This window comes from Heloderma suspectum, chromosome 12 (assembly GCF_057233095.1).
Source record: "Heloderma suspectum isolate Gila_16-S chromosome 12, 16-S_ref, whole genome shotgun sequence".
Lineage (NCBI taxonomy): Eukaryota > Metazoa > Chordata > Lepidosauria > Squamata > Helodermatidae > Heloderma > Heloderma suspectum.
The window spans coordinates 33,471,888-33,493,286 of record NC_139469.1 but is presented as its reverse complement, the minus strand read 5'-3'; the positions used below and the strand labels follow the sequence as shown (position 1 = coordinate 33,493,286).

The 21,399-nt window shown below is 47.5% G+C and overlaps 1 protein-coding gene across 16 annotated transcripts in view; it reads left to right on the top strand.

Annotated features, from left to right (window-relative positions):
- LOC146336785 (uncharacterized) overlaps window positions 1–21,156 on the top strand; it is a 44,429-nt gene extending 23,273 nt beyond the window's left edge. For 5 of the 16 annotated variants that reach the window (XM_084818993.1, XM_084818991.1, XM_084818994.1 and 2 more), the window contains exons 14-19: window positions 1,191–1,301; window positions 10,278–10,385; window positions 11,058–11,179; window positions 12,700–12,822; window positions 13,685–13,727; window positions 20,352–21,156. In XM_084818993.1, the coding sequence (XP_084675119.1) occupies window positions 1,191–1,301; window positions 10,278–10,385; window positions 11,058–11,179; window positions 12,700–12,822; window positions 13,685–13,727; window positions 20,352–20,420 (576 nt within the window). In that variant the 3' untranslated portion in view covers window positions 20,421–21,156. Of the gene's footprint in view, window positions 1–1,190; window positions 1,302–4,045; window positions 4,136–10,277; window positions 10,386–11,057; window positions 11,180–12,699; window positions 12,823–13,684; window positions 13,954–20,351 lie in introns of those variants that run through there. The other 11 variants (XM_084818985.1, XM_084818986.1, XM_084818988.1 and 8 more) reach the window with 5 other exon arrangements.
- The last annotated feature ends 243 nt before the right edge of the window (window positions 21,157–21,399 follow it).

Here is a 21,399-nt window from a genome sequence, read left to right as displayed (position 1 = left end):
GATGTGCATGAGAAGTGAGGCTCTGTTTATGCTAATCTACAGGTGTCTGTGCTGGGAAAGGTCTGATTGCTTTCCTCCTCACCAAGCACTGTTACTCTATGCTCGGAAAGTTGCAGATGAATGCTAATTAACTCTTGCCTCTGTCACGCTACCTCACTGCTGACATGTATGATATAAAACCCATCTTACCCCATGGCTCTGGGTTCAGAGAAGCTGTCTGATCCAACCCTTGGGTACGCCTGTGTGCTGTAAGTACTCAATAAAGTCTCCTTGTAAGCAAACCTGGATCTGGCTTATCACTTCCGTGGTACCTCCAAACCTTAGCAGCCCATGACCGGGGCATACACTAGGATCTGCTAGGGAAAGAAGCAGAGACGCAGGAAGGGTACGTGTGTGCCTAGGGCTCAGCCAGCCAGCCCTTGTCCAGGCAGCTTCTGTCCTGAGCTCTCACCCATTCCTGGTTGTCCTCCCCACCCACCTCAACCAGAACCTGGTTGGTAGTCAGGCTCTGGGAGGCTCCATTCTTCCTAGCTGGTAGAGTTTACTGCATAAGGAATGGGATTCTAGATAATCTGACCTAGATGATCCCATGTGCCAGGGCAAGAATGTACCTCTTCTGTGTGTTTTCTTCTTCCAAGGGTGGCAGGGTATGAGGTGTGAGACAAGGACACGACACGGGCTCATGAGCCCCCAAGTGAAGGACCAGGACCAGCTGCGTGACTGAGTCACTTTTCTCACTCCACCCCATCCCACCTTATTGGTTTGCCCAGGCAAAACCGAGCAGCTCCAGAGACCTGTGTCCATTTTCTGTGGAGGCAGACAAAGGCTGGCTCTAAAAGGGGAAATGGGAGGTGCCTCCTAGTCCCATCCCTGGCCACATTTTCTAAGAGAAGAGCCTCCCTCCCTGTGGACGCAGTGGGGAGCGCTTGGTGTTCTGGACCACTGCATGGCAAACATGTACAAGAAGAATTCACAGTTCTGCAAACTCTCCAATCTTTCAGCCTGACCTACGTCACAGGGTGATTTGTGTGGCAGGGCCTGGAGAGACAGGGTGACTCATAAAAACACACACACTGTAATGAATGCCATTGGACAATCCTGTGCCCTTTTGTCTTGAGAGAGTGATAATTTTGGATAACCTGTGGGAAACTTACTTGATTCCTGTAACTATCAGCCACACTGTGTTTCAGCCCAAATGCTGGAGCTCTGTGATCACGATTTTTAGCAGCTACCCAGTCTTGGGAGAGGACGGCCACATGACAGCCATCACTTTGAAAGAACCATCCCAGGAATTCCAACAGGTAACTGAACAACACTTGAGTGGAGAATATTGCACTTAGACATGACGGATATTGCACTTAGACATGTGGGCACATGTCCTGCTGAGAGTTTTCTCGGCTATTCTAACTAGGAAGTGTTGCCTTCCAGAGCCCTTTGGGCCTTTCTTCACTCTCACTAGTTGTTGGCACTGTTGTTTGTTGTTTGCTTACCATTTTTATTAGATAATTTTCCAAAAGAGATCAAGCCAGGATTCAATTACACACAGCCATGTAGGTTGTTCTTACGTTGCAATTCCATAGGAGCACAGACAAAGGAGAATATGAAATTAGGCACAGAATTCAGTTTCTTGAGACCGTAAGCTTCCCACCCCTTTTAAAACATGTTAAAATCTCATCCTCAAGATTGCAAAGATATGCTGGAAAGTACCTGGGCAATGTATACTGGAATTTCAAGCCAGAGAGGTATCTGAAGATTTCCAGTGGTTCTCTGACCTGTATAGGTCCCCAGGGCTCCCTGTGGCTTGCACAGCCAAAATAATGAGAGGACATGCAGTTCTGCTCACCTTGCATAATTTATACACGTCTTAGAATTTGGATTAAGAGTGGAGAATTTCATTTTTTAAAATAAAGCGCAGAGCACGCGTAACTCTGGCAAGTTATTTTTTAAGCTTAAAAAAATAGTTAACCTATGATCTGTTGTTGGGTTGTCTCTGGGTTCTTTAACCCCTAAAGGATCCAGATTGTCTGGGTTCAGGCGTCGTGCTAACTAACAGGGCGATTGTAGGTTGTTAATTGAAAGCGGAAGGGAGCGCGTGCTGGAGGCAGCCGCTTGCTCCCACTTGTGCCCAGCAATTCGTGAATTAATTAACTTGTGGCTATGTGTTACCCAGAACCAGGTAAATATAGGAATTGCTTCTGGGCATTCTGAGGAAGGCTATGCATAAGGAAAGTCCAATTATGAAAAGGCCCTGCTCCACTCAAAAGTTTTTAGCTTCACAAATAGGAAGTATGTAGAGCAGAACCTCATCTTGAGATCTGATGGGCCAAGGAGGCTCGTGTGAGCAAAGGTTCTGATTAAAGTAGGAGGTGCCATTAACTGGCATGGTGTAAAGGGTGGGCTGCATTCCTGGGAAAGGCATGGGAACTCGGCAGGGTTTTGCGTAAGCTGGTTGAAGAAACAGGGCTCCTCATTGCTGGCTCTTTTGATTCCTCTGTTTCAAATAAGTTGGTTCTTGTCTCCATGTCTTAAAGGTAGAATTCTACCTACCTATTTCATAAAATTTTCAATGGTAATTTAAACTAGGGGTGTAGAATCTCTTTCAGCCTGAGGGCCGAATTCCATTTCAGAGAAGCTCTTGCGGGCTGCGTTCCTGTAGTGAGTGGGGCCAAAGCAGGTGGGGCCCCAAACCCCCAAATACCAGCATGTTGTAGTTTAAAGTTCTTCCAGCCAGTAGCCAAGCCTTAGGAGAGGCATTTCAGCCTTTTAGATTTAGGGAAGAACTGTACAAAAGCTCGGAAATTGCCAAACAATTTGTTGTTGGGGGAAAGGGCTGGATTTGGCCCCCAGAGCATTTGTAACATGGGACTACCTTGGAGTGTGGATGGTTATTAGGAAGGGTTTCACTGTCGGTTTTAAAGGGGAAGTGTACGTGATACTATGCAATTTTTTTTGTAATGATCTCAGGTGTATCCAGCTGCCCAAACTCCAAAAGTGGCATGCTGATGTCCAGACACTGCTGTATATATTTTTTCTAGGCTCTTTGTGCAACTGGCTGCAAACATACTTTGGCTTTGAACAATATATTTGATTGGCTGCTTTAAGCAGGGTCCTCTTAAGTGGAGTGTACTGTGTGTGTGGGTGTGTGTATGGCATGAGCTGCTACTGTGTACAGTATCACTAAGAGACTGAGCTATGAATGAGGAAGTCCCTTGTTCACATCTTACCTCTGCCATGAATGTGCAAGGTGGCTTTAGCATCCCAGCCCTCAGACTCGTGACCCACCTCCCCGCAACATACTTGACAGGGTTGTTTTAAGGATCACATATAATGTAAGAAGTGTTTCAACACTCTAAAAAGTGCTGTATAAATACTTATTGCATGTTAAGAAGTATACATGGGTACAAGTTGTTCCCCCCCAAAACATTGCAGAGATGGAAAAGGTGCAGAAAACCAAATTATCAATGAGCTAGAGCAAACCCCCTCTGAGGAAAGGTCACAGTGTTTGGGGCTATTCAGTTTTTTTTAAAAGGTGAGTAAGGGGGGCATGTTAGAGGTGTATAGAACTATTTATGGTTTGGAGAAAATGGATAGGGAGATTTTTTTTTTTCTCCCCCTCTCAATATACCATAATCCAGGGTCATGCAATGAAGCTGAACTGCGGGACTCTCAGGACAGACAGAAGGAAGGACTTCCTCACACAGTGCATGGTTCAGCGATGGAACTTGCTACCACAAGTTGTGCTGTACCACAAGGAAAGCAACTTAGATGGCTTTAAAAGGGGATCAGGCCAGTTTTGATAGCACACAGCCATCTTCAGTATCAGGCAGCACGCTTCTCTGTCCCAGTTGGTGAGGTTCAGTGGTGGGAAAAGGCTCCTGCCTTCTGCTTCTCGGAGGCCACTGTGGGAAACGGTGCTAGACTAGACAGGCCTTTGGTCTGATCCAGCAGGGCTGCTCTCACGTTCTTACAAAGGCCAAGGGCCACTCCGCTGGATATGGAGTCTCCAGATGCCCGTTTGCTTATTTTACTGTGACTTCATTTGCAGATGGTCTGGAGAGAGTCTTGCTACATTGTGGAAGAACTTGCCACCAAAGTTCGCACTAATGTTTTCCTTTCAGATGTGTTTTGCATGGATGTAAGTACATGCCTGCTATTATGCCAGCTTCCTTGGGATACCCAGGTTCTGGGCTTGGTTTTGTCAGAGGGCAGGGGCCCGGTATGCCTGCGTTTAGTGGCAAACGTTAACAGTTCTGGAAGGGGAAGCCTTTACAGATCCTAAGTAAGTAATGAGAGAGAATTGGTGGCTTTAGCAGCTAGAACCCAATCCTGGAAACGTAAATGGTGAGGCATCAAGGCTGTCTTACTGCTCGCTCTCCTGTCCTATAAAACACTGGGCCTTTTATTTAGCCTTTTCCAAAGGGGTAACTGTGTTAGTCTGATGCAGCAAAAACAACCATGATTCTTGTGGCCCCTTAAAGATGAACACATTTATTATGGCCTGCTACCGTAACCTGTCGGCTTGCTTTCCTGTATTCCTTCAAATACCCTCAGTGCCCATTATTTCTTCATTGCTGTAGAGCAGGCAGCAAAGGGGTAGCTCTTCCAGCTCAGAAGACTGGAAGAGCCGGCTAACTCAGCACTGCTTCCAGAGAAGAACCCCTTCCAGGAATGTTATTTCTCTTCTGCTTCATTCGCACACACCACTTTCCCCCCTGCATCTATGGCAGTGGGAATGGGAGTGGCGTGGGGGCTTCCGTGCGTCTCCCTGCATCACAGGGAGGCTTGGGCTGCTTCTAGATGAGCCTTGCACTTTGCAACAGCTGCACTTTGTTCACTTACATTTTTCTAGGCACCCAAACAGCGCAGCCATCCAATTGTGGGCCTCTTGTGTTTTCTCCACGATTCTTTCATCTTTTCCCACAATGCAGAAAGTCTGACAGAAGAGCAGCACTGCCTGTGCATGTGTAGTTGCTCGTAGCGTCACTCATCTGTCTTGTAAACAGAGGTATGGTTTTGCAGCGACTTTTGGGACAGCGCCCCTTTACTTCCTACTTGAGCACTATCACATTCCACCATTATATTTCCTCCAGTGCCATTTCTTTGTGTGTGTTTACAAACAGTCACACCACGATCTTTTTTCTCTGCTCCATGTTAGAGTGACTCCAGCACTGTTCTCTGAAGGGATTGTGCTTGGCTTAGCTTGGTTCCAGCACACCTCACAAACCGGGGGGGGGGGGGGAGTTGATTGCACTGGACACCCTTTGCTCGTCCTCCTCGACAGATACTGCTTCACAGCAGGAAGATCTTTAAGGCAGTCTTCCAATATATATTTTTTGTGCTTGTTACCGTTTGGTGGAGAAGGGATGTGAAACTGTTGAAGGGTATTTTCATGCTTGCCTCAAGCGCCCATCCCCTCCTCTCTCTGTCCTCCTATGGCACCTTTCCCTTTCCTGGTTGCCTGCATCTAGTGGAGTGGAGAAAGTGAGCCATATCCAGCGCACAGTGAGAGGGGAGGACAGGAAGTAGACCAGCCTCAGCTGCTCTTTCCTTGCCTGAGTCGGTGGGTGGGGTCCCCCAAGAGGATCCAAACGGCCAGGATGAGGCTCTGCCTTTTTGGTTTTAGCCTAACGCAAACCCCAGTACTGCCTTAGGGGCTTCTCATGCCCAGCTCTTCCACCCACCCCCATCCTGTTGGCTCAGTGTTAAACTTTTATTTCTATTTAGAACAAATTAACAATTGGTTTAAAGTGCCTATGTAAAAAAATTCTCAACTAAAACTTTTTTTTTAATGGGAAATGGAAAGTAGTTAAGGGCGGAGGGGAGGCAGTTGCTTTAACAGTGTTGGGAGGAGATGGGGAGGAGAAAACAATTTCAGTAAATAATTGCTTATTGCACCTGCTTTTTAAAAAGGCACAGAAGTGTGATTTCTGTCATTTGTTTTATTGCTAATCCCCAAATCATACAAGACTTCTTGGATTGGGGGAAAGGAGGATTGGGGGAGAGTACAGGGAGCGTGATGATTCTCACCAGCAGCTGCCTCTGTGCCTGACAACAGAAGATTGCCTGAGCCTACTTCACACCTTCCAGATCTGTTCAATTTCAGGAGGGCACACAGACAACACCTAAAGGGTGATTTTTACAAGTGTTTGTGGTTCCAGATCTCTGCAGAAAGAAGAGGTATAATCCCAAGAGAAAGGGCAGGGGAGGAGGGACCAGCTTTGGCAACAAATTAATTACAGCGGCTGCTTGGGGAAAGGTCACACCCACTGTGTAGATCAGGGGTGGGCAATGCATGGCCCCCCATGGCCTTGAATGCGGCTCCCAGCCCCCGCTGCCCTCCCATTGCAGTGGTGGTCAGATTGGCGGTTTGCCACTGAAATTCATCAGCGAGCCGCAATGTACATTCATAAGGGCTAAATTTAGCTTGCTTTGAAGTTAAATTTGGCCCTTTTGAGTCTCCATAGTGGGATATATTTTTTTGCCAATGTTTTTGCCACTGTGAGCAGTGTGGCGGCAGGAGTGTGGCTCCTGGGTGAGTCCAGGGACTGGAAATTGGTCTCCTGACGTTGCCCATCCCTGTTATAGATGGAACTCAGCAAGATCTAAGTGAGAGAAGTGCTTCAACTACATGGTGTAGATCAGCCTTCCCCCACCTGGTGCTCTCCAGATGTTTTGGACTATAACTCCCAGCATTCCTGACCACTGGCCATGCTGGCTGGGGCTGATGGGAGTTGATGTCTGAAACCTCTGGAGGGCACCAGGTTGGAGAAGACTGGTGTAGATGCTCAGATGCAATTCCAGATACAGCAGAAAGCACCCTTGGGCTTCCTTGGTCCCTTCTCTGTTTTGTATAGCACCTAGCGTACTGGGTGCACGATGACAGGCTTGTTCGTAACTTTTGTGGATAACTCGGAGAAAGCTGTATTCTGACACAGGCTGTTACCTGATTTTAAAAAATCTTGATCCTCCTGTACCATTTGTTTTGACAATATCGATCTGCATTCATGTCCCTTTAAAGTCCTAGCTGGAAATAAAAGATATGAATGACTTAAAACCCATTCCAGTTAAACAGTAAAAAAAAATAGATTTTATTGCTATCCCATTCCAAATAATGTTGTTGTTGTTCAGTCGTTCAGTCGTGTCCGACTCTTCGTGACCCCATGGACCATAGCATGCCAGGCCTTCCTGTCCTGCGCTCTCTCCTGTCCTGCGCATAGCTATGCCATAAGCTATGCACGGCATAGCTTATGGCTTCACTGAGTTACGCAAGCCCCTTCGCCACAACAAGGCAGTGATCCATTAAGGGGCCAAATAATGTAGTCTACCACAAAATCTATTGAAGTTCATTGGAGCCCACAGTGTTAATTTAAAGACGTGACTGGTGAAAAGATCCAACCCGCCAAATTAGGCAATCCTCATTGGATTATTAGGAATCCCTGGAGGAGAAAACAGGAGAAGCAAAACAGAAACCAAAAAGTGCCCAGGTGAAATTCTGAGCTCATAGTAAATAATGGAAGGGGTCCAATGTACCCAAATAGCCTATTAGGGTCTTCTCCCCTCTCCCTGTAGGAATATTACAAATAACAAATCAATGTTGCAAATTTGCACTGTGAGAATGTTAACTTCTGTGTCAAAAAAAAAAAGCCAGCTTGGAGCAGAATCAACCCCCAAAACTTTACCTTAGATAAAATATACTCCTTGACCCCTGCAGTGCTTTGTAATGGGCTTTTATTTTGTACAAGAACAGGACGTAAATCTACTCCTGTTCTCTTAAAGCGATATAATCCCCCCACCCCACATACTTAGTATTTATAATCTGGTTGAAATGTGAAGTTATTTTCCCTATCCTATTTTGAGATGTTGCTGGGGAATAGAATGGCCCCCAATTAGCATAGTTTCACTTTCTCATTCGTTTCAGTAGGGCTGAATTGGATCCCTGATAGCCTAGAAAGACAGGTAGATAGATATAACAGTGAAAAGGGGTGAGGAGAGATGAAACACCCCAAGACAACTGACCCCATAATTGTTGAGGAACTCATGGAGTATGAAGTGGTTCAGGTTTGCTAAAAGACATTCTGCAAGTATTTCAAACAGCTGCTGGGGTCCACAGCTATCCCACTGGCTTAGGAGGCTTAAGTCAATTAATCATATGGGGTAGTATCCAAGGTTAGTCATAGGTAGAGTAGACCCCATTGAAATGTCATTCATTTCAATGGGTCTACTCTGTGTAGGACTAACATTGGATGCCACCCATGATTTTTGATTAATTCAATAAAGCTGCATGAATTTGCAAGTGAATTAAAATAGTTTAGAAGTTTAGTGTTTAGGGAGGGGTTGGTAGAACACGTACCCCAAACCGGCATCTCCAGTTAGCTGTACCATGAAAAATCTCCCTCTGTCTGAGGCCTTGGACACCTGCTCTCCATCAAAGGAGATAAAAAACTGGGCTAGGGCTGCCATCCTAAACACACTTACTGGGGAGTAGGTTCCCATTGAACAAAGTGGGATGGCCCCCCTGAGTAATCATGTGTAGGATTTACACTGTAGATGGACCAAGGGTCCGACTTGGTGGAAGGCACTTCTTTTGTTTTTGGATGATAAGTGCAGTACATCACAACAGACATGATCTGAGAGAAAGCATGGCCCTCCTGTGGAGGAGAGAAGGGGGGGGTGCTTCTAAAGTGGCACTTGCAATCTTTATACAAATACTGACACCTTTTTTAAATGCCCAGTTAATCAGCTTGCATCTTTTTGGTCCATCAAAAAGCTTTTAATCTAACCAGTTAATCAACTAAGCATTGTAGCCCTCATTTATTTATTTTATTTATTATTAAATTTATTAATCGCCCATCTGGCTGGTCACCCAGCCACTCTGGGCGATGTACAACATACAATAAAAACAGTTTAAAACAATAAAATTCTACAATAAAAACATTTTCTAAAATACCCTAACCCACCCCAAATGCCTGCCTGAACAACAACGTTTTTAATGCATGACGGAAGCTCATTAAAGAGGGGGCATGACGGAGTTCCCTAGGGAGGGAGTTCCACAGAGTGGGGGCCACCACAGAAAAGGTCCTCTCCCTCGTCCCCACCAGTCTAGCTGTCCTGGCTGATGGGACAGAGAGAAGGCCATCCAAGGCTGATCTTGTTAAGCGGCCTGTCTGGTGCTGCTGGAGGCGCTCCTTAAGATAGGCTGGGCCGGAACCATATAGGGTTTTAAAGGTCAAAACCAGCACCTTGAATTTGGCCCGGAAAACAACTGGTAACCAGTGCAACTCCTTCAGCACTGGAGTGATGTGATCTCGCCGGCGGCTGCCTTTAATCAGGCGAGCCGCCGCGTTCTGTACCAGCTGCAGTTTCCGAACCGTCTTCAAGGATAACCCCACGTAGAGCGCATTACAGTAGTCTAAACGAGAGGAGACCAGGGCATGTACTACCGATGGGAGCAGATGGTCGGGAAGGAAGGGGCGCAGCCGCCGTATCAGATGGAGTTGATACAGTGCTGTCGGGCTCACAGCTGACACCTGAGCCTCCATGGACAGCTGGGAGTCCAAAATGACCCCCAGGCTGCAGACCTGGTCTTTCAAGGGTAGCCATACCCCATTCAACACCAGGTCAACATCCCCCAGCCTCCTCTTGTCTCCCACCAAAAGTACCTCGGTCTTGTCAGGGTTCAGCTTCAGCCTATTCCTCCCCATCCAGCCACTCACCGTCTCCAGACATTTGGACAGGGATTCTACGGCCAACCTTGGTGAAGATTTAAACGAGAGGTAGAGCTGCGTGTCATCCGCATATTGATGACACTGCACCCCACCTCCTGATGATAGCCCCCAGTGTCTTCACATAGATGTTAAATAGCATCGGGGAGAGGATGGAACCCTGTGGCACCCCACAAGTAAGTGGCCACGGGTCTGAAACTTCCTCTCCCAGTGCTACCCTCTGGTACCTGCTGGAGAGGAAGGACCGGAACCACCGCAATACGGTGTCCCCTATGCCCAACCCCTCCAGGCGGTCCAGGAGGATACCGTGGTCAACGGTATCAAAAGCCGCTGAGAGGTCGAGGAGAACAAGGAAGGAGCATTCACCCCTATCCAGAGCCCTCCTCCTATCATCCACCAAGGCGACCAAGGCCGTTTCTGTCCCATGTCCAGGCCTGAAGCCCGACTGAAATGGGTCTAGATAATCAGTTTCTTCCAAGTGTGCCTTCAACTGCACACTTCAACTCATTCTGACTGGTTTTCTTACTCTTCTCTTTCTCTCTGCCTTTCTTCCAGTTCCACTTGGAGGCAGGTCTGATTTTTGTGGTCCAGGCGATACAGCAAATGGTTTTGAAGGAATACAATTCATTGAGTTCATTCCTAGATATCATTTTGGCTTTTGGGGTAAGTTATGGCAATGGATCTTCCAAGATTCCAAGACAGATAATGCATTATTCCTAATATAAGAGAGTGCGGGGTATGTGTACTCTCATTTGCATTTTGAACACCCTTTAAGCTCCAGAAAACTTGCTTTCTTTTTTTAATAAAATCTCAGACTCTTAGGGGAGCTGAATTGTGTGTGCCCAGTGTCCCATTGTGTCTTTGTATGTGCCTACACAGGATAATGCTATGAAGTATTGTATTTCACCAATGTTATATCAGTAACTCAGTTAGGTTAATAACATGCCTAGGGTGGAAAGGTTGTATCTTACTCTTAAGACCACCTGGTAAATCTCTAGGATTGGGCTAAGTTCTGAACTGGGGAATTACCAGCTTGCACCCTTAGCGCTTCTGAACTTTGCTAGCTCTTAGTAACGTCACTAGGTCTTAAGGACTAGCCACGTTGGCTTTTTCTTTGCTGTCTCTGGGCATTGCACATACATTTCTGTGTGTGCACAGAGCTTCCTTTAGAACATACCAGAGCAGAGCTTTTTTGATGGGAAACCCACTCCCACTGTGCACCCTCAAAGGGCAAGGTTCCTGCCTTTCCAGTCAGTTCCTCGTCAAGCGCTGCAGCATCAGTTGTAATGTTCTCTCCCTTACGTGTTTCTCATTCTCTTTTCTTCCTTCCTATAGAGTAACTTCTGGGCTCTGAAGCTACTGCTAAAGTCTCTAGCTTATCAAGAAAAGGCTCTGTGCAGCATTGTTGGCTTGATTATCACTGACCTCCATTATCGGAAAGCAGAAATGTTGGAATTGTAGGTTGAAATTTATAACGCTCCTGAGTTTTGTTGTTCACAGGATCTATCCCGAAAGCTTGAGCTGCACCTAAGACTGGGGCAGGCAACCAGGATTGGGTGAGGGGCCATATGACCCACCCACCCAGGCCTCTGTGGGCCGAATGATGCACAAGGGGTGTGGCCATGCCCCTGATGTCATTTGGTCCCTGGCTGGCCCGCTGAGTGGATGTTTCATCCACGAGGAACTGGCTTTGCTGCTCACGGGGCTTAACATAGCACCTTAACATAGAATCATAGGGTTGGAAGGGGACTGCAAGACCATTGGGTCCAACCCCCTGCTCAGTGCAGGAAGCCTGATTCCCAGGTGGTCTCCCATCCAAGTACTAACCAGGGCTGGCCCTGCTTAGCTTCCAAGATCAGGTGAGATGGGGCACATCCAGCCCTTTGCCCAATCTCTGTCACCCATCGGAGAAGCCCTGAGCACGGTGGAGCTGCTGTGCCTGCCCCACACCTTCTGCCATTGGGGAGAGAACATGGGGTAGGCAAAGTTGCTCAGCTGGGGCTCACTTGTCCTTTGGCCTCCCCACATGGGCAAGCCAAAGGATGAGCAAAGCTTACTCCACTGCTGCTTGCCGGAGCGCCTGCAAGGGACAAAGGAGTAAGCTGCCAAGCTTCACTTGTTCTTTGACCTCCCTCCTCCTGAGCTCCACAAATCCCCTTCTTCCCCCCCCAAATCCTGTTGCTATCTTCAATCCATGATTGGAGGCAACAAGGGAATTCCCCAGCGTGCCACTTGCCCGCCGTTGGGAGGAGCAGCAGCATGTGGGGGGATCCCATTATTCTCTAACCTCAAATCAGAGATGGCTGGGGGATTCCTCTCCCCATCGCCTCCCAAGGGCCCCAGTAGCCTCCCTTGCCCTAAGGCACCTACAGATGGGAGAAAGTGCCATGTTTCCTCTTGTCCATGCTTGCCTTTAGTCGTAGGCCACAAGCTTTTGAGGCTTAAGGCAGATGTCCTCAGGGAGGACCCAGTGCTGCTTCCTGATGCTCCTCGGTTATTCTTTAGCTGGGCCAGCAGCCTGAGTGCTAAAAGCTTCAGGGAAAGCAGAGGGTGTGGTCCTTCCCTTTTTACTGAGCGACTGTCAGTGCCTCGTGTGCGATTCTTACTGATTTGTTGTTGATCTCTGCTGGTGTAAAGCAGACTTGTCAGCAAGCTCACACCACCTCCAGCTGACTAGGCAGGACAGTGTTTGTTCGTCAGAAAAGAGCTGGTTTTTATCACTTGAAGCAACTGATGCTCCACAAATGAGCAACGTAGTTCGTGTGCCCAGGTGCCATGCTTATGACCTACTGCATGGCTGCTGTATATCATTTTGGGGCCTATAATACAGCTTGCAACATTACTTAAGATAAACCCGCAAGTATCTCTGACTGGGCAGAAGCTTACCAGGATCATGTGAGACATTTTCAGACAAGGACCAAACTTGATAGTAGCAAGTGTCGCTGGCTCTTCTTCCCGCTCTTTTAATGTTGCTCAGGTGGCAACGCTGCGGCCCTCAGCATGTGGGTGACCTGCTGTGCCTCTTCCTGACATCTAGGGATAGAAATGTACGATCGGTCGGCATCTCCATCATCAGTGTTATCATGGAAAACTTGCATGAGTGAGTGTTGCATTTTGTGGCTGTGACAGCTGTGCTTTCCATCTTTAATCGCAGATAAAGGTTTATAAGGTTTTCCAAAGGTAGTTGTGTTCCAGTCAAGGGGCGCAAAATGAAGTAGGGAGACAGCTAAAGTTGAATCAATAGAAGTCGGCTACATTCAAGCTGATTAGTCAAATCGAAAGTGTGCGGTGGTGGGTCACTTTGAACTTAGGCTTGGTTGGTCATTTCACTAAAGAGAAGGTTAATTGCTGGAGTTAACTGGGGAGCGGGGGAAGCAATCAAATTGCACTTAAACTTGATGAAAGTTGATGAAGAGCATGTAAAACTTGACTTTTTAGATAACTTTCAAATGAGTAATTATTAACCGAGGATTGAAGATAGGTCCTTAGTTCCTTCCAGAGAAGTTGCTTGCGAGACTTCACTGTTCAGGCTGCCCCCTAACAAGAAGGCGTAAGTGGGAAGGTGGACATGCCCAAATCTGCTGTAGTATCAGTCTGGAGTAACAGGATTAACTTCCTGGATGTCCACTGGGCATCCAAAAGATTGTGCCAGGCTATAGCTTGGATGTGTAGTGGGTCAATTGGGCAGGGCTTCAGGGAGCCTGGTGGGGTTGGAGTTGCTCGGATGGTACAAGAGTCTTTAGCCCTCCCCCCCAGCCTCCCAGCAATCGTGATGCAGCTGGGATTGCGGTTTCACTACCACTAATGGTGGCAAGGAAACTGCATTCCTGATAGGGGTTGCTGTGGGGTCGGAGAGGCTTTAAGTGTCTTTGGGGAATGCAAGGGGAAGGCTGAACATGTCAGGAAGATTTGTCTCTGGAGGAGGAGGAGGACCTGGTGTTAACCCCCTTCCCTTCTTTCAGGTGTCAGTGGGCGAAGCAGGTCGGCGCGTTCCTTCAAAACTCAGTAAGTGTGTTCTCTTTCAGTGGTGGAGATTATCCAGGAGTGGGTTACACCTCCCACTTGTTTCAGAGGCAGCACAATGCGAATGTTAATCCTGCTTCAAACAGCCATCTTTTTAAAGGATGTGGATACTGTTTTGCAAGGGATGTGGTGTCATTGGGTAGAGTGGGAATTGGCGAACAGTTGAGAGGGAAAATAGGAGGACCTTAACTTGGGATGATGAACTGTATTCAGGGGGAGGGGTGGAGAGAATGATAAAACTCATTCTCTGGTTGGTTGGAGGAGGCATCCAGAACAATGGATCCTCTCCTCTCACACTCGGGAAGGCAGGGAGCGTGTGATCTTGAAGGAATACTGGGTCCTCTGGCTCCATATCCAGTTTCTTTTCTTGCCTTCACTCAGCACAGTCTTTGCTCGCTGATCTTCAGCCTTTGGGTCAAAAATGTCAACTGCTTACTTCTTTTTTACTCTCCTTTTATCTTTGTTCCCTTTTCTTTTTCTCTTCCTGTTGTCCTTGCTTTTTTTTTTTTTAACGATCCCCTCTTTCTTTTTGCTCTCCTCCTTCCTTCTCCTTTCTCTGTCTAATGCCACAAGTAGGGCAAAGCTTTTTCGTCCACGTCAAAGCCTGTGAGACAAAAGCGGCTTTAAACACGAGAGTTCCCCACTGTGCAGCCTACCATCACCCAGCACTCGCATGTTGCGAAGAAGCCCACAGAGTCACTGTCCATGCTGGTGCCTTCAGAGCAGCCAAGCGCGTCTCCCGTGAGCCAGAAAGCCGCTCTCTGCAGCAGCCGTTGGCTGGCGCCCTGGAAGCTAGACCCACACAGCAACTCCCCTGAGTGTGCCAGGGAGTCCGCCAGCAACCAGCAAGTGATCCGTGCTGTGCTTCTAGCCCCAGAGCAACTGCTGGCATGTGTGGACACAGGTGGCTCGATGCGGCTTACAGAGGGCAGCCATTTTGGGAGTTTCAGATGCAGCTATGGAAACAGGCAGCTTGGTTTTGCATGCCAAAAAGACACACCATTTCTTTCAGCGGGAAGCAGCCATTCTGTTAACACCTCGCCGTGGCCTGTGAATGCCCCCCTGTCTTTGGTTCCAAGTGCTGAGGTGCAGCCATCAGTCCACCGCTCTGGTCAGATGGCTTCTTTTCAGCCGAAGGCCCTTCCAGCATCGGATCAGGACCCTTCAAACTGTGGATATGTTTCTGCCAGTGCCATCCACTAATTCAGAGGGCGGTTGGTGGAGGAAATTACTGACCAGCTTCAGGATCGTGACCAGTCCTCAGTCCCTTGCAGGGGACGGCGAAAGAGATGTAGAGTGGCCCAGTCTTCGAATTCCTCCGTTTCTCCCCCTCTGGAGTCACCGCGAAGAAAAGACAAGAAAGGAAAGGCTTGTAAGCAGGTGTCAAAGCACAAGTCCTTGACTCTGGCTGCGGCTTTTAACTCTTGCTCCTCAGAGGGCTGTGACGTTCCTCCTCCTCAGCCTAGGCCCATGGTGGCTGGCAGATCTCCTTTAGGGGATGGGGACAGTGATGAAGTAAACTTTCCCCCTCAGTCTTTACAGGAATTATCGGACAAGGAAGGGAAGGAATGGTTGGACTCAGACCAAGTGGCAGCTTCCACTAAGGACAGATTGTTTAACGCTGAGGCCTTTCCTCCCCTACTTTCTAGAGCATTAGCTGTCCTGGGGTTAAAGGAGGAAGCACAACGTAGTGCTCCCCAGCAACCTGAGATGCCGTCAACAGCAGAATCCAGAAGTGTGTCACTCTTCCCTGAGCCAAAGGCACCTAACAGAGCAGTGCCTTCCCCCAAGGCATTTAATAAGTTAGTTAAAGCTTAACGGGCTGCTCTGCTACAGGCTAGAGAGGGCGTAAACGTGGCACAAAAGCTGTGTTCTTTATCTCAAGAGGCCATGGGCCGCCTTACGATCCCTGTAGCGGACATGCTGGTAGGAGCTGTCCTAGCAGGTGCTCAGGTTCCCAAGGATGGAGATGTTCCTCTAAGGGATCCAGGGGGGATATCTCGGGTTTCGTGCTTTAAAAAGAGCATGAGGCCTCTGCCCTGGCCATCAGCGCCAGCTCCACATCCTCAGCCTTTGCTCGGGTCGCTCCCTTTTGCATCGAGGACCTGCTTAATAACCAAGGTTTAGATGTCAGAACTGCCTGCACTGCAGATGCTGCCCAGAATGCCCTTACCTTTTCTGCAGGAGTGGTAGCTGCCACTGTGCTGCCAGACTATTTATCTGGCTTCAGCATTGGAATGCAGAGTTAGGCTGTTGATGGTTCCCATCAAGGGAGCAACTTTGTTTGGTGAGGAGGCCTTAGAAAATACTTTGGAAACCAAAGAGAAACAACGTGCCATCCACCCAAAAGGAGGATGACAGACGGGCACCAAGGAAGAATTAGCGTCCCAGCAGAGGTTTCTCTAGGCCGAGGGACTATAGGTCCTTCAAACCAGCCTAGCTGAGATCCCACTTCTAATCCCCATTCAACTACCTTTTCCAAGCTCTCGAGCACTCACTCCTCCAAGGCTGGTCATCAGCATTTCTGACATGACAGCACTTCCAGTGGGCGGCAGGCTGTTGTACTTCCAGACAGCTTGGGAAGCTCAGCAATCCACGAACGGGTACTCGGTACTATTCAGGGGGCAGGGGGTCTACAAGGTGGAGTTCCAGCATGCACCCAAGGACAGGTTTCTACTGTCCCTGGTCTCAAAATCTCTGACAAATTTATTTTATTTTTATTTAAAATATTTCTTGGCCATTGTTCAGGACAGAAGCTCTCCCAAGGCGGCTGACAACGATAAAATACATAAAAACTATTAAAATATTAAAAGTGATAAAATATAAAAATAACAATAAAACCAACAACTATGTTAACAGCAGCAACAGCAACAATAGCAGTCATATCAGTAGAAGGCCAAGGTAAAATAATATGTTTTCAAGGCCTTCTTAAAAGTCTGCAATGAGGAGCATGGTGGACCTCCACTGGCAGCTTGTTCCAAAGGCGTGGGGCCACTGCAGAGAAGGCCCTCTCACATGTGTTCACCCACCTGACTGCTGTCGCGGGTGGGCAAATGGGAAGGGCCTCTCTTTCTGATCTTAAGGTTGATAGGGTGTGTAGGCAGTCCTTCAAGTAACTTGGTCCCAAACTGTTTAAGGCTTTAAAGGTCAAAACCAGCACTTTGAATTGAGCTTGAAAATGCACTGGTAATCAGTGCAGCTGGTGCAGTATAGGCATTATATGATCGAATCGCCACCACCAATACTTGGGCAGCCGCATTCTGCACAAGCTGGAGTTTCTGACCCATCTTCAAAGGCAGCCCCGTGTATAGCGCATTGCAGTGGTCCAGCCTGGACATGACTAGTGTGTGGATAACTGAGGCAAGGTCTGTCCTGTCCAGATAGGGCCGCAGTTGGCGTACCAGCCTAAGCTGGTAAAAAGCACTCCAGGACACTGCAGCCACCTGGGCTTCCCCAGTTAGCTCAGAGTCCAGGAGGACTCCCAAACTGCGCACTTTGTCTTTCAGCGGGAGTGCAACCCCATCTAAGACACAGGCAGTCAGGCATCTCCTGGATATCAACTTGATAGACCCAGTACACTCACAAGAGATCTTTTCCAGGCTTTATTCAATATTTCTTGTGGTCCAGAAGAAAGGAGGGGACTAGAGGGTCATCCTGGACTTGATGTATGTCATCATGTTTGTAATGTGCTGCAAGGTCAAGATGGAAACCCTCCAGATGATTGAAGAAGCCCTTCATCTGGGTGAATTTCTGGCTTTAATAGACCTGCAGGATCTGCATGTTCCTATAGCCCCTCATGTCATCCAACCTGCAGTGGCTTGGATCCCTTAACAGTTCTGCATCCCCATACCTAAACAGTTCTGTACCCCTGCCCTTTTGCTGTCTTGGGCAGAGCAGTCGATTCTCTCCATTTAAGCATAGCACTTTCAAGGCTCCTTCAACGCAATAGCAGACTTTCTGAGCAGATACCAGTGAGATCCAAGGGAGTGGAGCCTGTACCATGAGATCTTCTAGCAGATTCAGAACCATTTCAGGACCATGGTGGCAGACTTGATTGCCTCTCCCCTGAACAACAAGTTTCTGAACTTCTTTTCAAGTTTCTGGATAGCCAAAGTGGAAGGACAGGATGCCCTGAACTCCAGGTGGCCACCTGGTCTACTGTTTGCCTTCTCTGTGATTCCTTTGCTTTGTAGAGGACTGAGGAAGGGCAGAAGGGAAGCAGGATATGCAAGTCTAGTAGCTACATTGGCCAAGAAGACCTTGGTTTTTGGACATTCTACAGTTACCCCAATCAGAGCCTTGGTTCCTCCCTGAGAAGCTCTGTCTCCTATTTCAAGGTCCAGTGTGCCACCCAGACCTGGCCTGGTTGTGTCTAGCAGTATGGAGACTTAAGCAGGAAGCCCTCCTGAATCAGGGCTACTCAGTGGCTGTAGCGGACACCATATTGTCTTCCAGGAGGCCCTCAACAGTGCATATCTATGAGACTAACTTGGCAGGCATTCATCAAGTGGTGTCTGAGAAAAACAATCCATTACTCTACAGTTGTCATTATGAAACTGCTGGCTTTCTTACAGGATGGTTTGGACCTTGGGCTGAAACTGAACAGATTGCAGAGATGACCCTGGGCTCTTTCTTCAGTTTTGTCCTGCCCGGGCTCCTGGCCTTTGAAGTCATACCCATACCTATGTTTCCTGTAGTGTGAGACTCTCCTGGCTCCTCTGGTGGTCCACAGGTTCCTGTCATGGAGCCCTCACATCATGCCGAAGGTGCTCACCAAACCACCCTTCAAGCCCTTATGAACTCTGTCCCTCAGACTACTCTCACTGAAGGTGGCTTTTTTAGTTGTCATATAGAGTCTCTGAACTGGGGACTTCATCAAAAATACAGAGATGATCCTTTACAAATAAAGGTACAGTTATTTTATGTTTGGATTCCTAATTCACTCTAAAGATTAATTCCTTTTTTCATTGTTCTTAGGAGCTAGTGCTTCCCTCTTTCTGTCCAATCTGAAACATCCATCCAAGGGAGCAAGGCATTGCACGGATGTGTTCAAGGCGTGAGAATCTATGTTAATAGAACCAAATCTTCTGGTCAGGGTTGGGAAACTTTTAGTGGAGTCTCCTTCCTTTCTAGGAAGTGGGTTTGTAGTGTTTATTACTTGTGGCTGTCATGCTTTTTCTCAGAGGGATCTATCCTCCCACACACGCTCCTGATCACTTCCTGGCTTGTTGATTCTAAGTGCTCCCCCTCTAGCATTGTGGAGAAACTGGAGGTGGAGCTGAATGACCCAGTATTCCTTCAGGATCCCAAGTCACACGATCCCTGCCGTACTGGGCAGTGGGAATCGATGGCCCCTTGTTCTGGATGCCTCTGTCACACCAACCCAGAACGGACTTTCATGGTAAGTAGCTGGTGTCCCATGTTTCAGACTGGCTGTGGGACTAGAGGTCTTGTTTGTCACATGATGTGGCCCCCTTGTGAATGGTCAAGGTCTATAACAAAGTGGCTGTTGCTAGCAGAAGGGACTTGACAGTTACGGAGCGCATGATCTGAGACAGAGGAAGCTGCCTTACGCCAAGTCAGACCACTGGTCCATCTAGCCCAGTACGGTTGACGCTGACTGGCAGCAGCTCTCCAGGGTTTCGGGCAGGAGTCTTGCCCTACCTGCAGATGCTGCCGGGGATCAAATCTGGAGCCCTCTGCGTGCAAAGCCGGTGCTCAGCCACTGAGCCATGCCCAGAGGTGGCTCAAGGGCATTGGTGGTGGTGGTGAGGTGTGCCAAGGAATAAAATGAGTTGCAAGAATTCCCCTCAAGAGGCAGATTGACAGTTGGCCCTTTGCTGTCTTGGAATGTGCATGAGATGACAAAATCAAGTTTATATCAGACATAATTGTCTCACTGCTTCACTGTGTAGCTCTCTGCTAAGGAAGCTTCCCCAGCCTGGTGCCCTCCAGATGCTTTGGCCAACAACTGTCTGAGGTGGCCCTGCTGTCTGAGGCTGATAGGAACTGGAAGGAGTTGGAAGCATCTGGAAGGTTAGGTTAGGGAAGGCTGAGCTAGGGCAGTTTACGCAAACTGCATAGAGATCGTCCTTGCACAACTTTTGAATGCTATTTTGTTCTCTGCGTGTGAAACAGTGATTTTTTTTTCCTACACCTTGATTTAAAATTCAGTAGGGCCAGCTAAGACCTGTCTTATGGGTTTCTTTGAAATAAACATTGAGAGCAACTTGCAGATTTTAAGCTTCCTTCCATCGGGGAATTCTTTCCACAACAGCTTGCCAGCAAGGGGTGGCTCTGCATCGTCCACGGAGTCTGCGCACGTTGCAGAGAATTCTAGGAGTGTGTGCAAAATGAGCACACACCTGACTTGATTACTTATTTAAGAAGCACTGGATATTCCCCTGTGCCTTTGTGCTGTGGAGGAATATCAGTCATAACGGGCAGGCTGTATGTCGGAGAGCTTGCCCGCTATTGCTGATCTTATTGAGGACCTGAAGGACATACTTTAAAAATTACTCACCAGAATAATCCGCTGTCCTCTTTTCCTGCTTTCAAATTCTATTACCTTAATTAATGCCCCCTTCTCTTTTTATTTTTGCACAGATAAAACCATTTGGCTGGGCAGCTCATGAAGTTTCCAGCTTCATAGCCGTTTCACAGACTCTTCCTTAAATCTTTCAGTCTGTTGATCTCAAGGATTTGCCAGTGTGCCTCACCTCTGGCCGCTTCTGAGCAGCCTTATTGTGAATGACATGTTTCTACTCCTGATAAAGGCATTCTTAAGCTGCTGTCAAGCCACACTGTATCATGTAGCTCTGGATGGCCCTTCCAGGAAAGGTGCACTTGTGATTGGATTTCTCTGCAGAACTCTACAGGTTTCAGAAGGTTCTAAAGTATCCTCAGTGAAATCCTCCCAAATGTGTGTATTAATGCACACAATTTTACAGACCCTTCTGCTCTGTGCTATCCACATAGATTCCTCTATTTTTTGTAGTTACATTTCCCAGGATTGCAAAACCCACACAGTAGAAAATGAGTTCTATCAGTTTATCTTTCTGGTAGTTTTGAGTCCGTTGGGATTTCCTCTGATACTGTATTTTTCCCATTTCTGGGGAATTCTCTACTTGAAAGCAAAGACAATTTTGACCTAGTTATGAAAGCAGTGTTTTTTCAAACTGTGCACTGTTTTTTCAGAGTTCTACTTATATTTTAAAACCTGAAATACTTGTTTGTTTCCTATAAATGCATGCATTTTTGCACCTTTTTCGATACTGTGTAGAACCTTGAGAATATGTAAAATTGTTGTATCTTTATCAAGAAATGTGTATATACTGCTTTGTAGTGCTATGTGTAGTACTATGGATTGGCTGCTTTAAATTATAGTTATTAAATAAGACTGCACACTTTATGTTACCAGTTGATTTCTGCAAAAACCAGAGCCTAATGCTTTGGTTTCGGGTCTTGAGCTGGCTCTGGCCCATATACCTGGACCAGCTGGTGTAACTCACTCTTCCTTCTTTTCCAAACACTCACAAATATTCTTCAGGGATGGACTGGACAAAAGAATACACTTTCTATATCCTAACACACTGCCTCCAGAGGAATGAAGGATGCTTCCCTCGTAATTTTCTGAGAGGTGGTGCAGTGGCTA